Below are 20943 nucleotides of genomic sequence, written 5' to 3'. Positions count from 1 at the left end.
CTGTTTTCCACATTTCAGTCCGGTAAACAGCATTTTGCCACTGTGTGCTGCTTGATATGGACTGTGCTCTCTGTCCATGCTCTGACTTAAATGTCAGGGCTCTTTCTTGAGGCCTCCTCTGTTTATATGTCAACTAAATGGCCTCTTGTCTTGCTCTGCCGCCCGAGGAAATAACCTGGTTGTCTTCCGTCTTCCCCTGCACCTGTAGACAAAGCCCCCTCCAGGCTTCCTCTGTAGTAAGCCTGCTCTCCGTGGGCACGGCCCTGTCTGCGTCTGCTCCTTAAGCCTGTCATATATTCTGGTGTGGAAGCACAGCGGTGCAGCAGAGCAGACAAGAGCAAAGACAAGATTAGTTGTGTCTTGAGGTTGTCAAAAGTTACTCAGCCTGTAGATATGAGCTGAAATTTGAGATATATAACAGGATTTGCTCATTACTTTAGCTGTCATGTAGTTGGATGACTGTGAAGACGGCAGCCAAGATGATGAAGTGGTGTGCAATCAATTCCAGCGTAGTTTATTTTTCTCGCAGAGGTGCCACACAAGCTATTAGACTGAAAATATCAGCACCATTTACCATTTGTGTTTTTTTTGTTCCCATTATAATGGAACTGTTCATTCCAACACCCCTACTGAGCAAATCATGTTGGCTCAGTAGGAATAATCCTTTCCTGTTTACAAATATAAATTAAATTAAATTGTTCTGCCATCCAAAAGCTACCAACCACGACTATTGTTTATGCCTTAGCACCTTCCCCTCTCCACCCCCCCTTACCTTAACCAGGGTTCATATCCCAACCCCCACTCTAATGTCTTTTGCCTCTGTCCCCTTCTTTGCTTGTGTAACCTTGTTTCAGTGTCTTTTATTTGTCTTGATTGTGAAGCACTTTTTTAGAAAAGTTATGATAATGCCACACACACTGACTGCTATCCTGTACTTGTCAACCGACCCCAATAGAAACAGTCCCATGCTCCTGTCGGTCAAGAGCAGGGGGGTAAATTTATCTTTCTACTGTTCTATTCGGGGATGTTTGTTTACTCAAGTGCAAGCATTACTGCTAAGACACTATGTGTCTGTCACATGATTCCGTTATCCCGCACTTCTCCAATGCATCTGTGGCTTTATCAGCAACTAATATTGCACACCCTACCTGCCTTCTAATAATAGCCTCCTTCTTATATTCGTTTAATTAACTTAAAGTAATAAGCTGGTATTAGGGGTACTTGAATGGAGTGAGTTAAAGGGAGGGAGGTCATTCCATTATGTTTAAAGGGCAATAACTTCAATTTGTGCCTCCAATCCAATTTGAGGTTAGGCCCTCACAGGTTTAGCATCACAGTGCTGCAGCTTGTTCCCATTGTTCAGACTTTGCAATAGGCCCACATTCTGTGTGAGTGGAGTCTTGTTTGTAAGGTAATATGAGAGGAAAATCATTGAATCGTGCTTGTGGGCTTTCATGTGCTATTTGCACATTTCATAGTCAGGCTGCTTGATATGTACTGTGTTGGTAGTAGTCGTCATTTCAGTCGATTTGAAACCGAATTGTCTAATGGCAGTTTATTTATATCAGTTAAGTGCATTTAAGCGCTGGTAATAAGATAACATCTGGAGGCAGGGAGACAGACCCGTCTTTTCACTATTGCATATGTCACCTGTCCATTGCTGTTGGCCTATTTAGCTTGAGACAAGACCTGCTGGATGAGCTGGACCAATCACACGCATCAGGCTAATCTGTTCCATACACTTAGAACCTCCCACAGGTCTGTTGTATGGACACGGACACACACACACACACACACGCACACACGCACGCACACACACACACGCACACACTCCTATACAGGCACACCTCTACAGCATGCATACGCCTATCACTCTCATGCCCTACTGTCTATTCCTAGCACTTGTTGGAATAGTTTATTTGCCTTAATCCAGCCACACATCAGACATGCAATTTTCCAGTGGATTAAGAGTATTCAAAGAATGCAGTTATTTATTAACCAAGAAGCATCTGGAATGTCGTGTGGTTCTTGGATTATGGGTTGATGTTAACTTGAAGGATTACATTTGTCTGAGGAATGTCCTTGTGCAGCAGTGATGTGCAGAGTGTTCTGCTGCAGAGTAAAAGGGATGTGTGATGTTGTGTTTCAGGTTGGGAGATGTGTGAAGGAGTGTGAGGACGGCCATGGGATTGGAGAGACGGTGGCTTCAGGCTGTCACCACTGCTGTAGCCCTCTGTCTGCTATGTAAGTATGCTAATGCTAATCTGGATACATTACATACATTTACATTGCATTTACATAATTCATTTGTCCTTGTTGAGTTTTTAATTTTTACATTCTCTCACTGCTACCATAATTCAGACAGTAAAAATGTGTGAGGTATGATATAAGATGTTTGTTTTTTTCAGTGATATCGGGGCATATAAACAAACCTATTATGCTTTTCTCATGTTTTTCTCACTGGGCTTCCTTGTCAGTCTTAAAGGCTAGCAGCTGTTTTTCCACCATTTGTCTCTCTGTCTTTTGTTTGCATTGCTTCACCAAAAGTTCATTGTTTACCTACATCAAAGAGACCTATATCCCTTGTGTTATGACGAAGCATTTAAAAGCAGTGGGCATATGTTGCTGTATGTATACTGCCTACACACAGTGTGAGAGAGACCATGATGCATCTGGCAGCGTTCCCCTTGGCTTGCATCGGCGAAAGTAAAGAGGAGGGGTTACGGGTTAGACACAAGTGGACAAGAGAGAATGGGGACAAAATCCGACTTAAATAATAACTGCGGGTGTGGATTTAGATCAATCTGGGATTTATGCTACCCCCAACCCAAGGCACGCTTCGGCGGGGGGGAAGGGGATTGTGCTGGTCCGCAGACCATGTGTGTACCCCAGGGGGTGGTGGGAGGTGGGTGGGAGGGGAGTGCAGAGAGGCCTGCTGCTGCCCTGCATCAGAGAGTACCCCCCCCCCCCCTCTGAGATTAGAGTGTAATCACCAGGCCAGATGAGTTGCAGAGCAAACACTGGCACCCAGTTGCACACACCCACCCACATGAGCACATGACCGGGAGAGAGACAGAGAGATAGAGAGAGGAGAGACTGCCCCAGGTGTCACTAATGGGATTGCAATGTGTCTGCGGGCTTTGCAGCTCTTCGATCTTGTCACCAAATGGAGCATCATTGTTTTACATGCCCCCTGAGTGGCCGGCTTTAAACGGAGAACACGCTGGGGAGATCGTAGTCGTTGCCATATCCCGGCTCCAGTTCAACATAAAAGCATTCATGCATCAGATGCTTAGTTCTCCTTTGACTATCTCTTTCCCTCCAGCATTTCTGTGTCTCGGCGTCTCCCTCTCCTGTCTTTCTCCCTCCTCACACTGTCTTAAGACAACCAAACTAAAGTTTTATCTGTTCTCCGCATAGCAAATAGGACAATTTTCACTGGAATCAGCAATCAACAAATTCCAGAGAGGTCAATCCGGCCATATTTCATGGTCCACATTTTTCGGGCCCTTGCAGAACTTGATTTATGTGTGTGTGCACGGTCTTTTAGTGTTTATTGCCTTCGATGCTATCAGCAAATGTCCACAGCAAGTCTTGTACTTTATGATGTTGACATGCTGTTCTCTTTGCAGGTGTGTCTCAAGGGGTGGCGTCGTTGGTGCGTTCCAGAGTGGGCAGCTCTGCCGAGCTGGGCTGCAGCCTCACCCCGTCTTCCAAAGCAGCCACCACCCCAAACCTCTTTCCTCTGCATGTGGTGGAGTGGGTGCGCCTCGGTTACAGCGTTCCCATCCTCATCAAATTTGGAGTTTATGCTCCTCGTGTGCATCCAAACTACAAGGGTAAGAACTGTGTGTGTTCAATCACACATGCCTTTCAAAAAACTGATGAAAGACGTGAATCTGTAACTGTATGTGTAACTTAATTGAAAGTTCAAACCTTTTGAATTAGACCTGTAAGACCTTGTTGCAATTCAGTCTTTTGTCCCATTGCTTTATTGGGAGCAGTTTGACTGCACACAAAGCCTAGTGTGGGCTTTGAAAACATTTCTCAGTACATTTAACAGAGCAGGGCAGAGGGTTAGGACAAAGAGGAGCTGAACTTTGGTAACCTAGAGCCACTACCATAACAGTTTGTGTTGCTGAAAGGAGTGAAGAGACAAACCTGGAAAAGACAGGTTTCTGTGATTATGGCTCAAGTGATTTCGAGGAGTGGGTAGGTGTGTGTGAGTGTGTGTGTGTTGGGGGTGGGGGGTGGGGGTGGGGGTTCACGTGGCAACTTTCAATTATTTCCTCTTGAGGTTTTCTTTGCCCTGAGACAAGCGCATAGCTGGGAACATGAGTTACGTACAGCTGTCCTGTGGGAGTAGCAGTGGGCAGAAGGAGGTATTTATGAAGGTTTGGGGTGTGTGTGTGTGGGGGGGGGGGAGTTGGCTGAAACAATACCCCAAATAGGTAATCCATCCAAACCACGAGCCCTGTAATTACTGTGGGTGTTTGAGCCTGTGTGCTTCCAGACTACAGCGGTAATGCAAGGAAAAGGGGATGGGCGAGAATAATGGAGGCAGTTAAGGGGGGGGTGGGGTGGCTGAGAGAGAAGAGGGGGGTACCGGCACACCGTGGTTGGGTGTGTGTGTGTGTGTGTGTGTGTGTGTGTGTGTGTGTGTGTGTGTGCGTCTGGATTAAAGAGAGTGGGAACTTAGGGAGGCTTGGAGGAGGTGGGGGCTTGGTGGTCTGATGACAGTGTTTTATTAGTATTCTGAGGGGTGACCCAGTAAGGGGAGATTGTTTTGCTGGAAGGAGGATGGATGAAGCATTGGGAATAATGGAGTTTTCTTGCTGGAGCGCTATAATCCTGTCATTGTCTACCGGAGAACAAAAGAGAAAGAGGGCGATCGCAGCCACCCCTTCCTCTGCCAAAGCCAACACAACTACTGGGACATCCAAAATCCCATACGCTCCCAACTGGGTCACTGAAACCGACAGGGACCCTTACTTAAAACCTTGATTTAAACAGGTAGTCCTGCTGAGACCGAAAGTCGCTATTTTAAGAGAGACAGCAGCATGCATGCAGCATCATGACGAACAACTCTGTAGGAACACATGGATGGATTCGTGACTCAGGATTCACACTGAAGACCAACAGGGGCGTGGTGTCGAGCCACAAACAGGCTCCCTCCGCCTGCCTGTTGGGATACATGCGTCTGGCATGTTAACCCTGCTGTAGGCCGTTAACCATGTCATTGTTTAAGGGCAGTCATCTGATGCACCAGCAGCCATAATGAAGTAAACAACATTCTAGAGACATGGTTCGGAGTAGAACACTGTTTTGATACCTCATATCCATCCCTGGTGTGTACTTGTCTGGTGTGGGCATTACTGTCTGCCTCAGATCCTCATATCTCCCCTCCCACTAGAGGCAGATGGCAGCATGTGAAGCGTGTCAGCGCTGTGGGTCTAATGTATTCTACCCTCAAATTAAAATGTAGGGGGATTTTAGATTTAACCACGAGACAGGGTGCAGGGTAGGCGACCATTTCTTGATCTTTGTCTCGGCTTGCCTGAGATCAGGGACGAGAGAGCCGAGACGATTTACACTGCAAAGCTCAACAGTTTCAAGATCATGAAAATGAATTATGGGCATTGTAGAGAGCTGTACTTCCTTGCGGACCTTTATAGCATTAGGTCTGATTAAGATTGAGAGTGCAGCAAGTAAGTTGTCAGTCACAGATAGTGTAGTAGACTAATACTAAATTGACCTTAAGTATTTTCCTTAACTTTGTGGCACTTGTTGCATTGCAAACCCCACATTTAATAGGCTAAAATAAACCATAAAAAGCATTTAGTAATACTATCTGTCTCAAGTCTGCTGCTTTGTCTCAAGCTCACTGATGCTACTGTCCATTTATAGAGTGTCAGATGAAAGAATCAGAGGAAGCCTTATCTTGGATGAGTGAGTACATTTAAGTCATCCATTTACCCTCCAATTTTTCGATATGATATCAGGTGTATTTGAGATTGCACTCTGTACTTGGGGAGTGTTTGCTGTGTCAGTGCCACAGAGCATTGTCCTTCTGTTGACCCCATTAGACACCAGCCTGTCTAAGTCCTAGAGTGTTTCTGTTGTCTGCTGGCTGCAAAGCTACAGTTTTACAGTGACTCAGGAAGGTATTAGCACCCACATCCCCCTTCCTCTCTGTCTGTGTCTCACATCCAGCACGGCCTGGAGGGCTGAACATCAGTCAACTCACGACAAAGAGGCAGCAGCCAAATAAATTCTGACTGACACACTGTTATAGTCTGCTTGAGTCAAGTCTTGCAGTGTCAGGGCGGGTTACTGTTGTAGGGCTAGATCAAATGTCTCCTGTGTGCTGAAGTAAATCGGTAGAGACTGTGAGGAGGGGACTCTGACCTGAGGCCAGAACCACAATGGGCAAACCCCTAGATCTCAGCAGGCCTCCATCACTCTCTCAGTATGAGCTCTGAACACTGGAGAAGTTAAGGCCTGGATTTACCACACACATGCGCAAACTCACATACAGGCACACACAGTTGAATGCATGCACGCGCACCCAAACACTGAACTCTATGACCGCCTCTTCCACAGACTGAACTGGAATTTAATATTGGCCAACTGTGCTTTTGCAAACATGAGTCTGTTTGACAACACCGAAAGCAGGAAATAGCCCAATAGAAAGGTGGCAGCTGAAACTGATCACCTTTATCTGTCACCAACCAGTTTTTCTGCTACGACTGGACCAGGGAGATTTGCACCAAACAGTGACACAATGAGAGAATAATGGATGGCTGCAACCTGGGAATCTCATGTTCTCCTGCTCAGAGCAGCAGGTCATTACAAAGGCCCTGTTACCTCATCTCACAGGGCCTTAGGTGCGTCATGTGGGCCAGATTCATAGGAACAGGATGAGATCAGTTCCAGTCTGTATGCATTTATATTAAAGTCTGCTCTACTTTGGGGATGCAGTGTGACTGTCAGGTGATAGTTGTCAATCCAGGGTCTCACATATCTACTCCTGCAAGATTATTGAATAATGTTCAAAGGTGGGGTTTATCTAATAAACATGGCTTATGATTTGTTGGACAGTAAAACGTGCTTGACCTGCACTAAGGACAAGGATTATCTTTGGCGATTGTAGGCATATTCCTGATGATTGATGATCCAACTGAGTAACTACAGCATATGTTTTAGGCGACTGGCAATTAATTATTAACCATCTCTTCCTATAGAAAACAAATCTTATGAAACACATGCACATGCTGTCAAACATTCCTGTTAGTCACTCTGGACCCATACCTCACTTCATATTTCAGTATTTTCAAAGTATTCACATGAATACCTTGTTCTGTGCTTGCTATACTATTAAGACGCTGTCTACTTCTGCCAGTGTTTAGTTGAGTTGCTCCTGTAGTGGAACTGGCATGTGAGCTGTGTGTGCTTGTTGTTGCAGGGGTTAACGGAGCCGGACAGAGTGAGAGGGGCAGAGTTAACTGTAATCTATCACACGACAAAGAGCTATTCATAAGAGGGTTAAACTGATTAGGGAGACAGGAGGATTGAAGAGAGAAATTTGGGGGAGAGGGAGGGGTGGGCTGTCAGAGGCAGGGGGCCGGCCCCAGACTTATGATTGTATTCAAATCAAAACACATCCCATAATGCACCTCTGCCTGGCTCTCTTATGCACATAGGGATGGACAAAGAAAAACAACGGTGATGCCTCTCCAAACAGAATATATCTGTCTTCCTCCATAGTTGCCGCTGCTATTGTATCATATGAAATTCAGTATACCCCACGCATTACTATATGTCAATAAGTAGCAGTGGGAACCACCCCCACAAAAATCACATTTCCTTGGAACAATAAAAGCCTTATCTCAGAGCTTTACTGGTGAGAAGCTGCAGAAACAAAAATGGACTGGATCAACTCAGGAAAACCACAATAAGCAATATAACAATACACTGTCTCTACATGCAGCGGAAGTGTTGTCAGTGCGACCCAGGTTGAGGGGAATCATGTGAGTAAAATTGACGTGATGTAAATTGTGCTCAGTATGCATTGCAGTGATTTCATCCACAGAAGTTCATCATAAAAAGCCTCGTTCATCTTGTCAACATAAAAAAACTGTTATTGGAGAACAGAAACCACAAGACTAGGCCAACTCTCTGCCAGCGGCTCCGCTCTGAAAGCTGAGTGATTCCTAACCTGCCACCCACTGGGAGAGAACCTGACTCTTGCTAATATGAAGAGGGTGCGTCTTAGAGGTTCACACAGCGCGCTAGTGGATTAGCGTTTCCATTTTCTACCCTTGGCTGCACTGCAGCTAGACCTGTTGGAACAAGGGCTCATTTTAAGGTAGACTGGAGCTGTCATGTGATAGCTGCTGGTGGAAAAACAGTGAGCAGGATCGGCACGAGAAAGGAGCAGCAGCAGCAAGCTATTGTTTCAACCTCTGTGTCCCCATAGTCCAGTGATGTGGGGCTCTTGGAGAGGACTCGTGGACATTGTGCTAGTGTAAAACAAGGGGGAGTGATGAATGTGTCTGCTGGAGGGTTACGGCTCTCTGAGGTCAGAAAGGTCAGCCTCTCATTGGTTGTCGTCAGTGGATTATCAATGCACACATTCTGGGTAACCTCTCCGTAACCTCTCGTTCAATTCCTCTTGGAATGAAACCAGTGTTGGTTTTATTGATTCAGTTAATCATTTTTCAACTCTTGTGTTCAGTTATTGCAATATATTGGCATATGTGGTTAAATATTTTGAAGATAAAATAGATGTTATGCTGATGTGCATACCAGGGCGTTCTTTACCACCTCAATGCAGAGCACCTGCTGAGTGCCTTTTGAGATTCCAGAGAGTCCAGAGATGCAATATTCAAATTCAAATAAAACAGCATTTGTCACTCAGTGTCAACCTTTTGTCTGTCCACAGATTGAAATGAAAACGAGGTCCTCTCTTTCTCTCATTTATTTCTCTCTCTCTCCTTTTGCCTCTTTGTGCTGCTGGATGTCACAAGCCATTTGTCTCTATTTAAATCTAAACATGTTTTTTCCACTTGTAATTTTTCAAATCTCCGGCAGTACAAACCCACCCCCTGTGTGATCGACCCTCCCCTACCCATGTTTGGCCCCGTTGCGTTTCTACAGCAACTGAATTCAAATCTAAACTCCCGGCCCGGGGTTTTTCTTGGTCTGATCACTATGGCAACCTGAGAGAATGAGGAGTGGGGGGCTGCCGTCTCTTTGTAGTGATGGACAGGAGGGAGGCCGAGGGAAAGGGTTAAGTGTTCGACGGCGAAACCAGAATTCCCCTGCGGAGACCCAGAGGGCAGGGCACACACCGAATTTTGAAAATCAACGTGTACACACACCCACGTGCTTTTGAACCCACAAGGCCAGTGAGAGGCTCAGTCAGCCACTGGGATTTCCATAGGTTGTATTTTATTCGTATTACAAACTATTACAAGAGGTACTGTTGGCCATAATGAGCTTAAAATATCCCACAATATTTAGCCGCATGGGGATTAGGTGTGTTTTAAAGAGGGTGTGTGTGGTGTTGCACGTGAAAGTGTTTTTCTTCTTCCCCGCAGCGTAGAGTTAATTCCATGTCCGATTGGAAAAGGGCGCATAGGAAATGAGCAGCTCAGCTTAGGGAGGATCCCTCATAGAGAGATAAGAGAAAATGCCTGAAGTTTTCCCCACACCTGTTATCATGTGTGTGCACATTTCCTCTCTCAGAGCCCTGCCCAGTTGTTTAAATGATGCTGACCTGGAATCAGAGGCCGTCTTTTATGGAAACTCTAACTGAACACCGCCCATCAAAGGCTTGGCCTGTCTTTTAGGAGGTCAGTCAATCATTAAACCCAACTATTAAGCACAGCAACAGCCCCAGTCAGGAATGCAGGGTTAATTGTTAGCCATTGTTGTCTCTTTTTTAACCACAGTGCGGTGTTTCACCCTGTCTTGAGGTTATGTGTTTAGCTAAATGAATTTCGTACCTCTCAGACTCTGTTCCAGCCACTGCTGTCTGAAGGGAAACCAATCTGAATAGTGAGGATCTAATGTTTATTGTGATATTCTTGGCGGCATAATTTCAAGGTCGAAGTACATTCAAGAAATCTCTCCTGTCATTTAACTCCACGGGGAGATGACCTCAGGTGCTGAACTCCAAGATGCACAGAGAAAAGATTCAATGAACAGAATGTAATTTCATTTTCTAACTCATGGTTATTCATTGGCCCTATTGAGAGGTCCCTTTCAAAATAATGTGCATGATTTTTTTTTTTTACTTGAATGTATTTAATCAGTGTTTCATTTACTTTGGGTAGAAGAATGTGTCTGCCTCTGACCAACATGTGAACCTATATCCTCTAAGCTGCTTGTTCGTAGAATGGTGGGATGCCGGAGATTTCTCCACAGCTACCTTGTTTACTTTCAAACTCCTTTGGCTCGGGCCTGGTATGAGCAACGTGTGTGTTTCCCCCTCGCACGCATCCTCCTATCGTTTAAAGCCCTGAGATTGAAGGGGGAAAAAGAGTTCATTGAGAGACAGAATAAAAGGAAGGGGGCGGGTAGGGAAGGGTAACTTCAGTACCCTGAAAACCAGACTGCAGTCACCAGGCAACCAACAGATCAAGTTTCAAAGCCTGACAAGGAGTTGTAAGAAGTATAGAAAGAGGGGGAGAGAGGGTGGGGTATGAGTGTGTGATAGAAAGGCGTGTGTGTTTGAGTGTGTGTGCGCGCGCACCCTCTGTGTGTGCGTGTGTGCGTGCACGAGTTCATACTGTGCATCTGCTGTGCTCCGCGGTGTTTGTCTCTGCCAAATGTCCCTCTTTGATAAACAAAAACAGGTGGCTCATTTCATAACGCATCTCTTTTAGAAATCCATCTTCAGCTGAAAACTTTTATGAAATATGAAGGGAATAAACGCTACACTAAAAAAACACATTTGCTATTTTAGTAATTTCATAACGCTGCCTTCAAGCATTCCTATCATGCTCATCCTGGCTCTTCCCTCCACAACATGAAGCCTAAATGATAGGACATCTTCTTCAGCTATAATCTCGCACATCATTACAACCATCACATGAGTGATTCATGTGTTTGCACTTCTCCAACCCAAAGCCACTGGCTTCTCATCTTCTAAACTGCGTAATTTGCCCGCCACCTCTCCCATTTTCATAATGTGACCAAAAAAATCTGAAGTCGTTATGTGGTTATTTGCTACACACATGAAAGCCGTAGTGTATGTGCACACTGTGCATGGATGTGTGTGCTACCATAAAGTCTCTAGGGTTTGACTTTGACTGTGGCCTTTGTGACACTGGATGCCTGTGTCCTCTGCATGGTAAGCCCTCTGCCTGCATGTGCTGACTCTGCCTGTCTGGCTGTGTGTGTGTGTGTGTGTGTGCTGACCCCGAGGTCTCTCTCTCTCTCTCTCTCTCCCTCTCTCTCTGTCCCTTCCTCTTTGCCCCCCCTCCTCACCCCTCCTCCACCAGGCCGTGTGTCTCTGACCCGGGGTGCCTCTCTGCTGGTGGAGCGGCTGACCCTGGAGGACGAGGGCTGGTTTGAATGCCGCATCCTGCTCCTGGACAGCAAAACCGACGAGTTTCGCAACGGCACATGGACCTTCCTCTCCATCACAGGTGCAGCACCGCAGGGTTTTGGGGACTCGGGAGCTGCTCCTTTTGCTGCTCGTCTCTGGCGCCGTCCTTGTTTAGAACAGCCACAGCATGGGGCTGGGACTCGGAAGGGCCTGGCATGCAGCATTTCCTGAGGGGTATTATTGCAGTGTGTCAGGGGGTACTGCCTAATGTTCTGTGTTGCATACGGTGATCACATCTTGTCTTTGTCTGTGCCCGGCCCACTGTGAGCGGATGTCAACGTAGGAGCAGCAAGCATAGATTCAGACAGCGAATGTGGCCTGGCCTGTGTGGGCTGAAGATTAAATGTTAAATACTCTCTCTCTCTCTCTCTCTCTCTCTCTCTCTCTCTCTCTCTCTCTCTCCCTCCCTCTCCCTCTCTCTCCCACACACACACGCACACACACACATTCACACCAGTCATGCCCCAGGTGATTTTATAGTTTGAAGTTCTATGGGGAGTGGGAAGTAGGGATTTGATCCGATTGTACTAGAACGAGTGAAAGCCTTACATGTGTTGCACCAGGTTGCAGATGGACACTGGACACCTTTCTTGCACATAATAGCATTACATCAGTGCACGTATTGTGTTACATTTGCATACATTTTACCCCAGAATGTGTTTGGTAATCCCAAAGCCACACTTGCCACAGAGACTTGCAGATAGAGAATGATGACACATGATATAGGCCACTTGGTGGACACTTGTATCCAAAGCATCTCACAGTACAATGAGTGCATACATGTTTAGCATAGATAGCCCCAGTGGGAAACAAACTGCTAACCCTGGCAGTGTTAGATCCAGGCTCTACCCACTGGACCGTGGGCAGAATGTGCTTCATGATGTAATTTAAGACACTGTCCTACTGGCAGATGCTGGGATCAGGTTCTTCCAGGTAAAGCGCAGCGTCTTTAACCATTCAGTTACCGCAACCAGGGTCAAAGATCATGTTAGTTCTCTAATTGTGCTCCGTGTCCCGTTTTGAGTATATATTAAAAATGTATATTTTAGAAGTGCTTCATCTGTGCCTTTCCTTGTTCTAGCACCACCTGTGTTTATCAAGACACCACCGACCTTTGTGGAAGTTCTGCTTGGGGACTCCCTGACTCTCAGCTGCGGAGCCCATGGCAACCCTCGACCAACTGTTGTCTGGCATAAAGATGAGAGCCCAATCGAGAGACATGAAAAAATAAAGGTGAGGCAGATAAACAGATTGCAGCACCATGATAAAATACTATAAAATTAGCACTTTCTGTAGTTGTAGCTTTGATATTCCTGTGCAAACTATTTTGTTGTACTAGGGTTGGGGTTAGGGCTTATCTCGTTTTCCTCTAGATGTGTCCTGCCCAGAAGTTAATTACTACATGACAGCTACATGAGCTCTCTCCACCCTTTCTCTTTCACCTTCTTTCCGGTCCTCTTACTATTTTCTCACCACCCCCTCCCCCTCTTTTAGGTGCTCAATGGTACCTTGTCTTTGGCCACCGCCACAAGAAATATCTCAGGAGTGTACAAATGCCACGTGTCCAACTCAGAGGGGAACCTGACCCATTATACACAGCTGCAGGTCAAAGGTCAGTGTTGAACCATCCTCTAGCCATCTAGGAGAGGCGGGATCTCTGCTTATCTCATGTTAAGCATGCACTGTGATGTGCAGGTAAAGAGAAAGCATTAGTTTATTAAAAAGCAACATCTGCCTAATATGTTTTACTGGGACACAAAATCTGTCCAGACAGATTAAATGTCATTGTCTCTTCATCCCCTGTCCTGTTCAAAGGTTTTAACATCTTGACATGTATTACTGCAAACTGAGTGAATAGTTTGATAATCTGGATCACATAGTCTATACTGCCACCTACAGTCCATCCCTTGCCTTTGCCATAATTGACTCAGAAGACCTACCTACACTAAGCATTGATCTCTTCATTAATCCTCACCATGACTGACTGCATCATTGACGTACATTCATATGATTCAGCTTGGTTTACAGATAGCTTATAGAGAGGCGTAATGTTTGCGTCAGGGTGACTCATATTTTCTCCCAACTTGCCAAAACAGGTCCTCCTATCATCATCATCTCCCCAGAGGACACCACTCTCAACATGTCCCAGGATGCTGTTCTGCAGTGCCAAGCCGACGCCTATCCCTCCAACCTCACCTATGAATGGTCGAAACAAGGGCGGAATGTTTACCATATTGAGTGAGTCAAGGTCTTTACGTTATCCATAAGCCCAAGGTCCATAATGTGGTCAAATAAATAAACATAGTTCACTTCAGTGGAATGCTGTAAAGGATATTTAAATGAAGCCTATTGAATTGTATGGATGTTCTTGTACCAAGCATATCGGATCAATCACAGGTGTTTTTCCAAAGCAGCTGCCAATACAATGGGGTCTAATTAGATTGTTTGTAAGTCAATTATAAGATAGGGACACGGCCGCCCTATAAACCTTAGACAAAGGAGATTGATGTTCAGATTAAGGTGGCATCATTCCAAGGTCATGCTCTAATATATAACCATTATAAACAATTTTTATTCTCAAAAAAGTATGTATTTTAATGTCCATGCTTTAGTTTAGATGGCCAAAAGGACATTTCTTAAATCACCTGTTAAAGATGTAAAGCGTACTGTGTCTTGTGTCTTCCGGCTTTAGGTCCCTAAAGTCCCGGGTGAAGATTTTGGTGGATGGAACACTCCTTATCCCTAATCTCATCCCAGAAGATGCTGGCAATTACACCTGTATTCCAACTAATGGGATATTGACCCCGCCCTCTGCCTCCGCTCATCTGAAAGTGAAACGTAAGGGTTTAGTTTGCTAAAAGGAGCAGCACCTGTTTAGCTATTTATTGTAGCTTACCCTCCTTGTTCTTCTTTTGTCTTAGACCCTGCGCGGGTGGGCCGAATGTCCAGGGAAACATACTTACCTGCCGGCATGGAGGGGGTCATTGTCTGCCCCATCCAGGCTGATCCCCCTGTGCTTTATGTCAACTGGACCAAAGATGGGAACAATTTGAACCTTGACAATGTAAGTTATGAGGCATGGATACAATTGTCTCAATCAATGAAAATTGACACATAACTAAACCGAGACTGCGTGAATCACTTATAATCACAAATTCTCTCTTTTGGCCTGTCCAGTTCCCAGGTTGGATGGTGAATGCTGAGGGCTCAGTTTTTATAGCTACAGCCAACGATAATGCTGTAGGCATGTACACCTGTACTGCCTATAACAGTTATGGCACCATGGGCCAGTCTGATCCCACCCAGGTCATTCTGAAGGTAAGGCTGTCCATCACGACTCAAACTTCAGTAAGAGAGAAAACGTGTCCTATGAATGCGCACAGTGATACATGGGTAGACGTAAATCTCTCTCTCCCCCTCCCAGGACCCCCCGTCCTTCCAACTGCCCCCTCACGCTGAGTATCTGCAGGAAGTGGGCAGAGAGTTGATCATCCCCTGTGAAGCTAATGGAGACCCCGCCCCGAATGTAACTTGGAGCAAGGTAGAGGAGGGGACATTCCACGCAGATATAGTTAGAGGAGCTGCCTAAACTGTCTGTGTATACACACCCATTATATCTGTCCATTTATTCTTATGTGTTCTTGTCTTCTTGCTCACAGATTGGCCCCACTCCTCGTTCCCCGTACTCTGTGTTGGCTAATGGCTCCCTCCTGCTGCAGCCACTCAGTAAAGACCACCACGGGGGCTGGGAGTGCCTGGCCACTAATCGTGTAGCCACTGTTAGTGCAGGCACTGTGGTCATGGTGCTGGGTGAGTGGGCCGACTTCTTCTTTGCATAGTTACAGTATATGTGGCACTAGATCTGACTGACACTTTATTTGCATGTATGCATGTATTATCTACAGGACCAGAGTTTTAGATCATTCAGTGCATGTTAATTTAACATTTTCTTACAAATTAATTGTCACTTACTCTATGTAATAATTTAGAACAAGCATTTTGAATGTAGTGTTGGTAAACATTTTACATAAATTATATTGAAATATGGACTTAAAATGCACTGATCTGGAGGAATGACTCTGCTTTTCTTCCTTTCAGGAACCAGTCCTCATGCTGTGGCCTCAGTATCTGTCAGCACTGAGATGAACCAGGCCAACGTGTCCTGGGTGCCTGGCTTTGATGGTGGATACACCCAAAAGTTCACTGTTTGGTCAGTAACATACCACACATACCACATCTTCTCAGTTGTCAACAAACAATCATACTGCCCTTTCTGTTCTGTAACCTGGTGTTTATATATTTGTTTTTTACTCCTCTTTCCAGGGTCAAGCAGGCATCCAGAGGGAAACATGAATGGGCATCTTTGCCTGTGCCCACATCCAAAAACAACCTGCTGGTGACTGGGCTATTAGCTGGCACCAGCTACCAGTTTAGTGTCCTACCTCAGAACAAACTCGGCTCTGGGCCCTTCAGCGAAATCGTTTCTGTGCGAACCCAAGGTCTGTGCATGTTAAAGAATGTTCTATTTGATTTTACTTTTCCTGTATCCAACACTCTGTGTTTGTTTTGCTGAATATACTGCACAAGTGTGAGCTCATCTTGGATATTCTCATCAGCTGTGCCAACAGAAGCACCTACAGTGGTCACCACTCTCCCAATCCTGGATCCTCCCATACTCCTGTCAGCCAACCGGACCGGTCGAGGCGTTCTCCTGCAGTGGGCGCCCCCTGAGGCTCCGTCCTCTCCATTGACTGGCTATGTGCTGCAGGCCCGCAGGGACCAAGGCCAGTGGGTTATCCTCAGCAGCGATGTCAGTGCCAACCAGAGTGACATACTAGTGAAAGGACTGCTGAGGGTAAGGATCAGTTTCTCTGTAAGATTTAAAGTGGTAATCTACAAGATTCTTGTTTTGGGTTTTATTTTTTTTATGTTTTTTTGCGACATATGCATTTCCCTCACAACGAGCATACTGTTTCATTTTTTGCCTCAGAATTGAGTGCATTGAACTCCTGATCTTTCTTCCTCACAGGACTCCAGTTATGATCTGAGGCTGATGTCTCGCAGCAACAAACTACTTAGTGAGCCCAGTGAGTCGGTCAATGTGTCCACCACGGGTAAGTAGCTTAGTTCAGTAAAATACCATGTACACAACATATTTTAAGGTTTAGGTATAATTATATAAAAGGATCCTCAACAATTTATCATTAGATTTCAGTAGCACCAGGATTTGTGGGCCACCATTACTGACTCAGTGTCTGATCTAATTACAGGGATGGAGATGTACCCCCTACGCCCAAGTTTCCTGGAGTTTGTTCCTGAGCCCCTATTGGCTGGTGTGTTGGGTGGAGTGTGCTTCCTGTTTGTGGCCATCATCCTCTCCTTGGTGACGGCATGTTTTATGAGTCACAGGAGACAACGTCGGCGTAGAAAGAGAAGAGAAGGTAAAGAATAAGATTGGAAAACACAAATTATTATTTTTCAGAATAATGTAATTATTGTTAAATCTCAAGTATTTTGATATCTGATGGCTTGTCATAAAGAGTAGATGTGATGATAAAATGAAGACATATAAACATATATTTGAATGTATAGGAATACTACAATTGGTCAGCTGAAAGCACCATTGATAAGCTTTTAACTGCCATCATATTTTGATTGAGTTTTAAGTTAAATGCATTTTAATCATCCCATTTGCCATGTGCCATTGTTTGACCTTTAACCCTCCCCTCACCTTTTCAGATCTCCCTTCAGCCTTCCAGAAGAGTTCATCTCCAGAGTAAGTGTCCATCTTTACCAGGCCAGCACCTGTCCCTCATGACATTTTCTATCTTCTCACAAATCAACTTCCATTTATATTTGTGTATTTTGATTTTAACAGGTACTTATTCATAGCCATGTTTTTTTTGAAGTAACAAATGTTTTGATTCTTTTGTGTTTTTTTCTCTTTCTATCCTCAGAGCTCGCTCGCCTTCTCACAGCCCCGACAGTGTCCTAAAGCTGAAGCTGTGTCCTCCCCTTCCCTTCTTCCCTAACACCTCCTCCTCGCAGTCTGACCGCTCCTCCTTTGATAAAGGCAGCCGTGGGGAATACCAGGATCAGCGGAAGCAACTGCTGTCCAATTCATCTCCACCACCCCATTACACTCTCTTTGAGAGTCACCTTGGGTCTCAGGCCCCCTCACCAACCGCTCTGGAGTCCATCTCCAGAGGCCCAGATGGACGCTTCATTGTCCAACCTTTGCCAGAGGGTTCCAGCCCCTCCAATAAGAAAAACTTCAAAAAGGATATCCTACAAAGTAATGGTGGGGCGAGTGGCACAGGGAGCAACCGGACATCATTCAGGGACTCTCCAAAGTCAAGCATCTTGAGCTCTGAGAGGGATGAGAGAAAGGATTCTCCACTTACTGTGGATGTCCCAGAGTTGAGCAGGCCTCCCTCCTCCCCTGGGAGAGTTAAGGCAATGGCCAGAAACTTCTCCCGTCACGGCTGCTTTTACTCTGATGACGAGCAGGGCTCAGAGGCACTACTGGAAAGAGCCAGCTTTTATTCAGACAACAGTGAGAAAAAACCAACTGATTCCATAAGAAGGTATCGCATACCTGGCCACACTGAAGACCTATTCCCCAGTTTGGGCAGGAGAACCAGGCTGATAGATAGGGAGAGAGATAGGCCACATTTTTCAGGCTACCAGCCTATGGAGAGAGAGAGCCGGCTGACCAATGCTAGCACCCTAGTCTCACAACTAGACAGTGAGCTGGAGAGGGATAGTATTAGCAAGTGTGTCAAACTGGCAAAGGAGAGGGAAGAAATGGAGAGGGAACTGGAGAGCTATACAGCCAATCAGAGGACTCGAGGGAGAGAGGATCGTCAGTCCAATAAGACAGAAAGCCCTCACAAGGATGTGGCCAGGTCAGAGGATGATCCTGTATGGAAACCACAAGATGTTACCTTCAGACAAAAACACAGGCCCTCAGGTCAGACAACTCGGGTGTCCGACTATAGGAGGGCCTGCTACTTTGGGAATACTAGCAGTCCTATGGACCGGCTCCCTACCTCTCGTATACAGTGGGACATTAGCCCTGTTACATCTGTCACCAGCCTCATTCCAGTACAGAGCCCACGGGAAACCACCACACCCAGGCACCAACATCCTCACACACGTGGTGTTAGGGAAACTACAGATGACTCTCTCCTTGTTGAGTCGTCACACTCTCCAGTCACTCAGAACACTTCCCTACCCATGCTTTCCCCTAATGTTACCTCAGAAAGCCTCCCTGTTCTTTGTCTAGGAACGCCTGACAGAGCCAGGTCAAAGAGTCCCAGTGAACCAGCTACATGTCGCAGGAAATCCATGACTGAGGAGGGCTGGAGGGAAAAGACACAGGGTGGAGGTGTTGCTTTAAGTCCCAGAAGGTCATATGCTTGTGGTTCTCAGCATCGGGACTCAGCTGTCAGAACTCCTCCAGTAGACAGTGAGAGACCTGCAAGTCCAGCCCGGCCTTACACTGATGCTGCACCATATAATCAGCCTGAGAGAACAGGAGAAATAGATTACACAGATAGAAGGGATCCTAGTCCTTCAAGTTATTCTACCTTACCCTATGAACACAATGAAGGAGGGGCAAAGGCCAAAGACAGAGAGGATCAAGGCAGGGATGACCGTCGGAGTTCAGGGTTTTACACTGATTTAGAGAGAGAGGGGGTGAGAACACGCTCCAGGAGGAGTGATAAATGTCTTTTCTCTGATAGTCCCAGCCCTATCTCTCCATTAACTCTTGTAGAGGAATGTGAGAGTGACCAGTCCCAATTTTCTGTTCCTAGAATGTCAGAGTCCTTTAAGGCCAAGCCTGCAGCCCCATCTCCCAAAATGTCCCCACTGCAGACAAGTGCAATTCTTGAATACCTGAGCCTACCAGGTTTCATTGAAATGAGTGTGGATGAACCTGTGGATGAGGGGGGAGTCACAGACACTACTGGGCAAAGTTCAGAAGTACAGCCAGAAAAACCTCTGGTGGCTAAGCCAGACGTAGTTCCTAACTGGGAGGTTCATTTTCAGGAAAAACTACAAACGGACTCAAGACAAAAGGCAGTTTCCTTTGAGAAAACTCATTCTGTAGGTGGTGCAGAGGCAAGCTTAGATGCTAGTGAAGAGCCAGACTATAGACACTCAGTCCAAGTAAGATTTCCAGACAAGACAAAACCACAATCACTTGGTCCAGAAAAAACTAGCAAGCAACTTTATTATCAGAAATCACGAGTTCCACTTGGTAATAACACTAAAAGCACAGACAGACCTCAGTCAAGACTTGGATCCAGTTCAGCCCACACCTTGTTTAGTGCAGCTAAAGGCATGGCAGATATAGTGTCAAAACACTCACAGAGTTTTGTAGACAGTTGTGAGTCTGTCACAGAGCAATCCCAAAGACAAGCTTCTCAGGGCAGAAGGACTAATAATATTGCATCACGAATATGTCAAGCTCCTGTGCCATTTCTGAAGAAATCCTTAAGCATAGGTCCCTGTAGAACCCTCTCAGGTATGGGACAGCCTCGTCCTTTCCTAAAGAAATCCATTAGTTTAGGCTCACAAAAATGGGAACACTTTGAGAGCCCAAGGACATACATCTCAGAGAAATGTTACTGGGATGAGTTCCCAAACCCAGATGTCAGGGCAAAGTCCTATAGTTTGGGTCACAATCCGTCTTCCCTTCCCAGGCCAGGCCCCTCCTGGAGGGAATATGTTCCATTCAGGCGCCCCAGCATTGGGAGCTTGGAGAGGCCTCACCATGCACAAAGACCTTTAGCTAGCCCTTCCTACCTCACTCCTTCTATGTACCCTCCCAGACAAACCTCAATCTCCAGTAGGCTGGAACCCTCCGATCCACGACGACAGGCCACTGTTTTCCCTGAGTCCTCCAGGTGGCATGCCACTTATCAAGACAACCTGAGGTCTGCTCAGCATAAATATGTCCCCATGCCCTCCGCCATCCCTGTACCCCAGTACCAACACAGGCCAGGCTCCAGAGGGGACAGTATGAGACCCATGGACCCCAGGAGGGGCCCTCCCAGGTCCTACCTGCCCAGGGGTAACAGCTGGCCCTCACCCTACCATGCCCCCTTCCCACCAAGGGAGGTAGAGAGTCACAGAGAAATGGAGAGGGTATTAGGGAGGGGAGGGGAGACTGAGATCCGGGAGGGCAGAGAGGGAGGGAGGGCCAGTTACGCTAGCCAAAGCAGTGGCAGGGGTAGCGTCGGTCTCCTCCGACAGTCCCTGTCCATCACTCCCACCCTCCTCAGCTCCCCCGAAACCACAGAAGAGAGTGAGCGATA

General features: G+C 46.2%; 1 protein-coding gene across 1 annotated transcript; it reads left to right on the top strand.

Moving 5' to 3' along the window:
- The first annotated feature begins 2666 nt into the window (after nt 1-2666).
- Nucleotides 2667-20703, top strand: igsf9b (immunoglobulin superfamily, member 9b). The gene is made up of 19 exons (XM_078285160.1): nt 2667-2706; nt 3633-3839; nt 11511-11657; nt 12699-12850; nt 13112-13229; nt 13714-13855; nt 14310-14455; nt 14539-14681; nt 14795-14935; nt 15042-15158; nt 15277-15427; nt 15716-15827; nt 15941-16116; nt 16234-16472; nt 16647-16731; nt 16888-17058; nt 17357-17393; nt 17575-19007; nt 20615-20703. The coding sequence occupies exons 1-19, from the start codon at nt 2667-2669 to the stop codon at nt 20701-20703; spliced, it is 3846 nt and encodes a 1281-aa protein (XP_078141286.1).
- Nucleotides 20704-20943: the final 240 nt, after the last annotated feature.

Source organism: Centroberyx gerrardi, chromosome 8 (genome assembly GCF_048128805.1).
Source record: "Centroberyx gerrardi isolate f3 chromosome 8, fCenGer3.hap1.cur.20231027, whole genome shotgun sequence".
NCBI classification, from domain to species: Eukaryota; Metazoa; Chordata; class Actinopteri; order Beryciformes; family Berycidae; genus Centroberyx; species Centroberyx gerrardi.
This window is presented reverse-complemented; position numbering and strand designations above follow the sequence as displayed.

Coding starts and splice junctions, on each gene's coding strand:
- igsf9b (XM_078285160.1), top strand. CDS start 2,667: ATGCATCTGGCAGCGTTCCCCTTGGCTTGCATCGGCGAAA. Junction 14,456..14,538: donor CGCTCATCTGAAAGTGAAAC/GTAAGGGTTTAG, acceptor CTTTTGTCTTAG/ACCCTGCGCGGGTGGGCCGA. Junction 17,394..17,574: donor CAGAAGAGTTCATCTCCAGA/GTAAGTGTCCAT, acceptor TTCTATCCTCAG/AGCTCGCTCGCCTTCTCACA.